At 46.1% G+C, this 6,995-nt stretch overlaps 1 protein-coding gene across 1 annotated transcript; it reads right to left on the bottom strand.

The window, feature by feature from the left end:
* Positions 1-341: 341 nt before the first annotated feature.
* On the bottom strand, positions 342-5,592 carry LOC140723235 (uncharacterized). Its single transcript, XM_073037834.1, has 2 exons — positions 5,574-5,592; positions 342-2,175 (listed from the first exon to the last, which is right to left on the bottom strand). Exons 1-2 carry the CDS (start codon positions 5,590-5,592, stop codon positions 1,226-1,228), a joined length of 969 nt encoding a protein of 322 aa, XP_072893935.1. The 3' UTR covers positions 342-1,225.
* Positions 5,593-6,995: the final 1,403 nt, after the last annotated feature.

Below are 6,995 nucleotides of genomic sequence, written 5' to 3' on the forward strand. Positions count from 1 at the left end.
ATAAAGAAAGATCAAATCTGATAACCCTTTCATTTAGAGAATCGAGGACTGAGAGGTGAACACATTGAAATGCACATCATTACCGGTTGAACCAGGGATCCCAGTCTCTGAAAAAGGGGGTGGATGCCTATATTTTATAATAAAACCCCTATTGTTTTACCTTTACCTCCTCTCCCAGTTTTATGCTTGCCCTGGTCCTTCACACCCACTTACATGCTTAAGATTCAGCCCATTAGCAACAGTCAGTAATTCATTCTTTTTGGCTTTTCCTAATGCCTCAGGGGTTGGCGCTTCCAGAAATTTTTTTAATGTCCACTGCTGCTGATTTCCACACACAAATAAATCAAAAGGGATTTCCCCAATCAAATCGATAATTCATCGATCAATAACCCCTAAATTTGTTCATATCCCAGATTTTGGCCCCAAATTTGTTACGAACCATAATGCTTTAGAAACAAGCCAGCAGCATTGGACTACACATGGAGTCTGGTTTTGATGTTAAATCTATCTTTATTAGAATCTACTTCTAATATTGCAACTTAAAGAAGATAAACAGAAGTTAACAGTGTTAAGTTTATAAATGTGTGTAAATGTAACTCCCAAACTATTGAGCTCGGGGGAAACAAGGCTTGGAGTCTTGAGATGGTAAAGTATGAAAGTTCAGTTCAACTACAGAATAGGCGATAAGAGAGAGAGATTTGTAATCCAGGGTAAATGATGAGAGAACGCAAATATGTAGAATTCCACAGGTTTCACGGTGGTAAAACGAGAGAACAGTCGCTGTAGATTTTATCCGTCATCATTCCAAATCCACATACAAATTATCACTGAAAGTGACTTGTCACAAGGTGTATCGTCTTCAAGTGAACTACCACACCACAGCCAGGCAAGGGTTAACACATCAGTGGTCTCCACAGGATGCGCCAAATCAGATCCACTCCTATGGATCAAACAAGGTGACAACCACACATTCGATGTACGGTGAATCGATAATTAACCCACCTTGTGGGCATAGGAAAGTTCCAAACAGTGACTCTTGGCCACTAGTTCCCTGGTTTCAATCCTTCCATTTTTCCTCCTTCATCTCTATCTGTCTCTGAGTGTGTGTCCTCGGTTAAAACTAAACAAGCTGCGAACGATATAAACAAGCTGCAAGTCAGACTGATTTGCCTTCTTAATCTCTCTCTCTTAAAATGACAGTCCACAGCGAATGAAACCCAGGGATTCATAACAACGGCCAGTCCCCACTGTGAACTGACTGGTGTGCTAGTAGTTGTGATGACTGAGTGAATCCCTTCCCACAGTCTGAGCAGGTGAATGGCCTCTCCCCAGTGTGAACTCGCTGGTGACTCTGTAGGTGGGATGACTGAGTGAATCTCTTCCCACATTCTGAGCAGGTGAATGGCTTTTCCCCAGTGTGAACTCGCTGGTGTCTCTGTAGGATGGATGACTGAGTGAATCCCTTCCCACAGACTGAGCAGGTGAATGGCTTCTCCCCAGTGTGAACTCGCTGATGTCTCAGTAGGTGGTTTGACCGAGTGAATCCCTTCCCACAGTCTGAGCAGGTGAACAGCTTCTCCCCAGTGTGAACTCGCTGGTGTCTCTGGAGGGTGGATGACCGAGTGAATCCCTTCCCACAGTCTGAGCAGGTGAATGGCTTCTCCCCAGTGTGAACTCGCTGATGACTCAGTAGGTTGGATGACTGAGTGAATCCCTTCCCACATTCTGAGGTGAATGGCTTCTCCCCAGTGTGAACTCGCTGGTGACTCTGTAGGTGGGATGACTGAGTGAATCCCTTCCCACAGACTGAGCAGGTGAATGGCTTCTCCCCAGTGTGAACTCGCTGATGTCTCAGTAGGTGGGTTGACCAAGTGAATCCCTTCCCACAGTCTGAGCAGGTGAATGGCTTCTCCCCAGTGTGAACTCGCTGATGACTCTGTAGGTTGGATGACCGAGTGAATCCCTTCCCACAGTCTGAGCAGGTGAATGGCTTATGCCCAGTGTGAACTCGCTGGTGAGCCATTAGGTCAGATGACTGAGAGAATCCCTTCCCACATTCTGAGCAGGTGAATGGCCTCTCCCCAGTGTGAACTCGCTGGTGACTATTTAGGTGGGATGACTGAGTGAATCCCTTCCTACAGACTGAGCAGGTAAATGGCTTCTCCCCAGTGTGAACTCACTGATGTCTCAGTAGGTGGGTTGACCGAGTGAATCCCTTCCCACAGACTGAGCAGGTGAATGGCTTCTCCCCAGTGTGAACTCGCTGGTGAGCCATTAGGTCAGATGACTGTGTGAATCCTTTCCCAGAAATTCAGCAGATGACCAGCCTCTGCCCAGTGTGGTGTGAACTGACTGGTGTGTCCACAGGTGGGAAGACCGACTGAACCCCTTCTCGCACACAGAACAGATGAATGGCCTTGCCCAGTGTGAACTTGCTGATGTACCTTCAGTTGAAATGACCGAGTGAATCCATTCCCACTGTCTGAGCAGGTGAACAGCCTTTCTCCTGTGTAAAATGCCAGGCTTGCTAGTTGCTCAGATGACCGAATGAATCCCTCCCCACAGTCTGAGCAGGAAGGATGGTCAATTGGATCCCTTGCTCCACTTCTTAAATATCTAGACAGAGACAACAAAACTGGCGTGTCGTGTTTGAGATTCCTGGAGACAAATTCCTTCCCGTTTTTAACCTGTAAAAGATTTACAAAATCCATCAATGGGTGTAGGACAACATTTCAGATGAGATTACTTCAGTTGCCAAGGTTTGATTTGGTATCACACTGTTACAGTGAGGTTAAACCCAAGTTGGAAGAGAAATCATCTCCTGACTGGGCAGAGTGCTGGTATTTGGAATGACCATCAATCCCCAAGTTCCAACTCCTTAAAGTGCAGGGTTACAAGCTGCAGCTGGATGCATTTCTTGTAAGTGAGGGCATCAGGGACACTACAGGTCTCCCCATCTTCCCTCCAATACCCCCTCTAATTTCTAATAACCAGTGTGTACATAAGTTTTGCACTGTGCATTTTTTTTACCCAGTGACAAGATGTGCACAGTGAATTTTTTATAGAGAGGTATTCATTTTCACAGCTACGAAATCACGGTCAATATGAACTTTGATCTCCTTTGGGTTCGATCCAGTTCATCTGCACTCTCACACAACCTATGTAGCAGGCCTGTAATGGGTAATGAACGATTTTCTCACCAAAGATTTTGCATATTGTCCATATATGGTTTGCTTGCAAATTTACGCTTTAAAAAGTCAGATTTCCAAATATCACTCCACTTCTTCACACTTGCAAATTCTCCAGCAACTTTTGCAACACCACAATACACACAGGGGACTCAAGTATCACCAGTTTCTGTATTCTACAAAAATATTTCCCCTGAACCCCCCCCCCCCCCACTCAATGACTGACAGTGGTGAACTCAGTTTCTATATTCCCCTGAAGCCTCCCCCAATTCTCCAGCAACGTTTGCATCGCCAAAATACACACATCAGACAAAGACTGACAGTGGTGAACTCAGTGATGGCAATGCCACTGAATATGAAGGAAAGGGCAGTAGTCTGTCTCACTGGAGTCCAGCAAATTTGTGATGTGACAGCTACTTGCTGCCCAGGGCAAAGGTGTTTGATATCATCATGTACCCAGAGAGAATGGGACAAAACATGCTCTCACGGGTAGAAAAGTCCAGAACAAGAGGAGGTAGAACAAGCAACAGAAACAAAATGCTGGAGGAACTCAGCAGGCCAGGCAGCATCTATGGAAAAGAGTACTAATGCTGAATTCCTCCAGCAATATGTGTAGCTTGGATTTCCAGCATCTTCAGATTCTCTCTTATTAGTGATTGGAGGTAGAACATAGGTGATTTTCTCAACTGGTGATGTAAAAGATTTTGTTCCCTTTCTCTGAGTTCCTAATCCTTGCCTTTACTATAGCTGGAGCTCAGCTCTGTCTGAGAGATCCATCGGTTCCCATTCACTCAGCAGCCGGAAGCTCCCCGGGGCCCGTGTACGGATCGTGGGGCTGAGAGAGAGGGACGAGAGCAGGACAGCCCTGGGATTGTTAGATAGATAGATAGATAGATAGATTATTTATCCCCATGGGGAAATTCAACTTTTCTCCAATGTCCCATACACTTGTTGTAGCAAAACTAATTACATACAATACTTAACTCAGTAAAAAATATGATATGCATCTAAATCACTACCTCAAAAAGCATTAATAATAGCTTTTAAAAAGTTCTTAAGTCCTGGCGGTAGAATTGTAAAGCCTAATGGCATTGGGGAGTATTGACCTCTTCATCCTGTCTGAGGAGCATTGCATCGATAGTAACCTGTCGCTGAAACTGCTTCTCTGTCTCTGGATGGTGCTATGTAGAGGATGTTCAGAGTTATCCATAATTGACCGTAGCCTACTCAGCGCCCTTCGCTCAGCTACCAATGTTAAACTCTCCAGTACTTTGCCCACGACAGAGCCCGCCTTCCTTACCAGCTTATTAAGACGTGAGGCGTCCCTCTTCTTAATGCTTCCTCCCCAACACGCCACCACAAAGAAGAGGGCGCTCTCCACAACTGACCTATAGAACATCTTCAGCATCTCACTACAGACATTGAATGACGCCAACCTTCTAAGGAAGTACAGTCGACTCTGTGCCTTCCTGCACAAGGCATCTGTGTTGGCAGTCCAGTCTAGCTTCTCGTCTAACTGTACTCCCAGATACTTGTAGGTCTTAACCTGCTCCACACATTCTCCATTAATGATCACTGGCTCCATATGAGGCCTAGATCTCCTAAAGTCCACCACCATCTCCTTGGTCTTGGTGATATTGAGACGCAGGTAGTTTGAGTTGCACCATATCACAAAGTCCTGTATCAGTTTCCTATACTCCTCCTCCTGTCCATTCCTGACACACCCCACTATGGCCGTGTCATCAGCGAACTTCTGCACATGGCAGGACTCCGAGTTATATTGGAAGTCTGATGTGTACAGGGTGAACAGGACCGGAGAGAGTACGGTTCCCTGCGGCGCTCCTGTACTGCTGACCACCGTGTCAGACCTACAGTCTCCCAACCGCACATACTGAGGTCTATCTGTCAAGTAGTCCACTATCCAATCCACCATGTGAGAGTCTACTCCCATCTCCGTTAGTTTGTGCCTTAAGATCTTGGGCTGGATGGTGTTAAAGGCACTAGAGAAGTCAAGGAATGTAATCCTCACAGCACAACTGACCCCATCTAGGTGAGAGAGTGATTTGTGCAGCAAATACGTGATAGCATCCTCTACTCCCACCTTCTCCTTATACGCAAACTGAAGAGGATCCTGGGCGTGCCTGGTTTGTGGCCTCAGATTCTGTATTATCAGCCGCTCCATGGTCTTCATCACGTGCGACGTCAAGGCAACAGGTCTGAAGTCATTCAACTCCTTTGGTTGTGGTTTCTTCGGTACCGGGACAATACAGGATGTTTTCCACTGTCTGGGTACTCTTCTCTGCTCCAGAGACCACAGTGTCCGGATTTCACAGGAATTGTCGCGAAGTCAGTGTTTAATATAAAAACACGGAGAATCGCTCTTACCTGCACCCGACAGGTGCATGTGTGCATGCGTGCATGTGTACTGCGCGCATGCGTGAAACTCAGGGACGTCCTCAGCCTGACGCCTGCGCATTTCATCGGCGCTTCAGCACCGGTGAAATTCTTAATGCATGGCCCTATGGGTAATCACGGTGCCATTAAACATTTCTGCAAGCTTTCCTTCAACATTTCTTCAATGCCCATACCTCATTTTTTTTTGTGTGTGTATAGAAAAAATCAGCAGCTGTTTTAACGCAGAAAGCGGCTCCGATAAACAATATACTCAATACCAATGTGTATCTAACGCCAAAGTAAAATGCAGAAATAAAACAGGAGATTCTGCAGTTGCTGGAAATACAGAGACGCACACACACAAAATGCTGGAGGAACTCTGCAATTCAGAGAGCAACTAAGCAGAGGAGTACACAGGCTAGGCACACTGAAGGGGCTCGGCCTAAACGTTTTCTATTTATTCCTCTCTCCACAATTGCTGCCTGAAATTAACCTCCTTTTTTTCTGGTCAACCAGTTTCCAAATGTTTCTGACCTTTCTTTTATAGCCACATCCTGCTAGTCTGATTCCTCCTCCTCCGCATAAACTCTAGACCCCATCTCTCTCTGGAGCCCCAAAGCCCTGACTCAGGCTGGCAACACTTTGGTTTCTGACTCTGCTCCATCGAAGATTCACTCGCTAGTCTGCTGTCAGACTTTAGAGGTGCATTGTGTTATGAGACCGCAGGTTCATTTACTGTGAGTGCCGCTTTAGAGCCTGAGTGAGGCGGGACTGTGATGTCAGACACAAGGAGAGAGAGAGAAAGAACGTCAAAACCACAGTGAGCTCATCGTCTTATTCAGCCCGGAGAAAATCATGCAGGGAATTCATGCAGGTGTATAAGATGATGAGAGGCATTGGTCATATGGATAGCCAGAGGCTTTTCCCCCAGGGCTGAAACAGCTAACACGAGGGGGAATAGGTTTAAGCTGCTTGGAAGTAGGTACAGAGGAGATGTCAGAGCTAAGTTTTTTAAGCAAAGAGTGGTGTGTGTGTGGAATGCACTGCCAGCGACGGTGGTAGAGGCGGATACAATAGGGTCTTTTAAGAGACTCTCAGATAGGTACATGGTGCTTAGGAAAATAGGTGGCTATGTGGCAGGGTAATTCTAAGCAGCTTCTAGAGTAAGATACATGGTCGGCACAGCAATGTGGGACAAAGCATCAGTAATGTGTTGTGAATTTATATGTTTCCATGAAATTCATGGGAAATCTCTTATCTCACTGAGTGGTGACTAGTTGCAACCTGTTATCTCAGGGAGAGTGAGAGAGGAACGGCAGGGTAGATTTTGATATACTGATACGGAACCGAAACATGGGCAGGAACCAGATGGGCTGAGTGGCCTTTCTAGTGTACATTGTGAGTGTGGTAGAG

This window comes from Hemitrygon akajei, unplaced genomic scaffold (genome assembly GCF_048418815.1).
Source record: "Hemitrygon akajei unplaced genomic scaffold, sHemAka1.3 Scf000105, whole genome shotgun sequence".
NCBI classification, from domain to species: Eukaryota; Metazoa; Chordata; class Chondrichthyes; order Myliobatiformes; family Dasyatidae; genus Hemitrygon; species Hemitrygon akajei.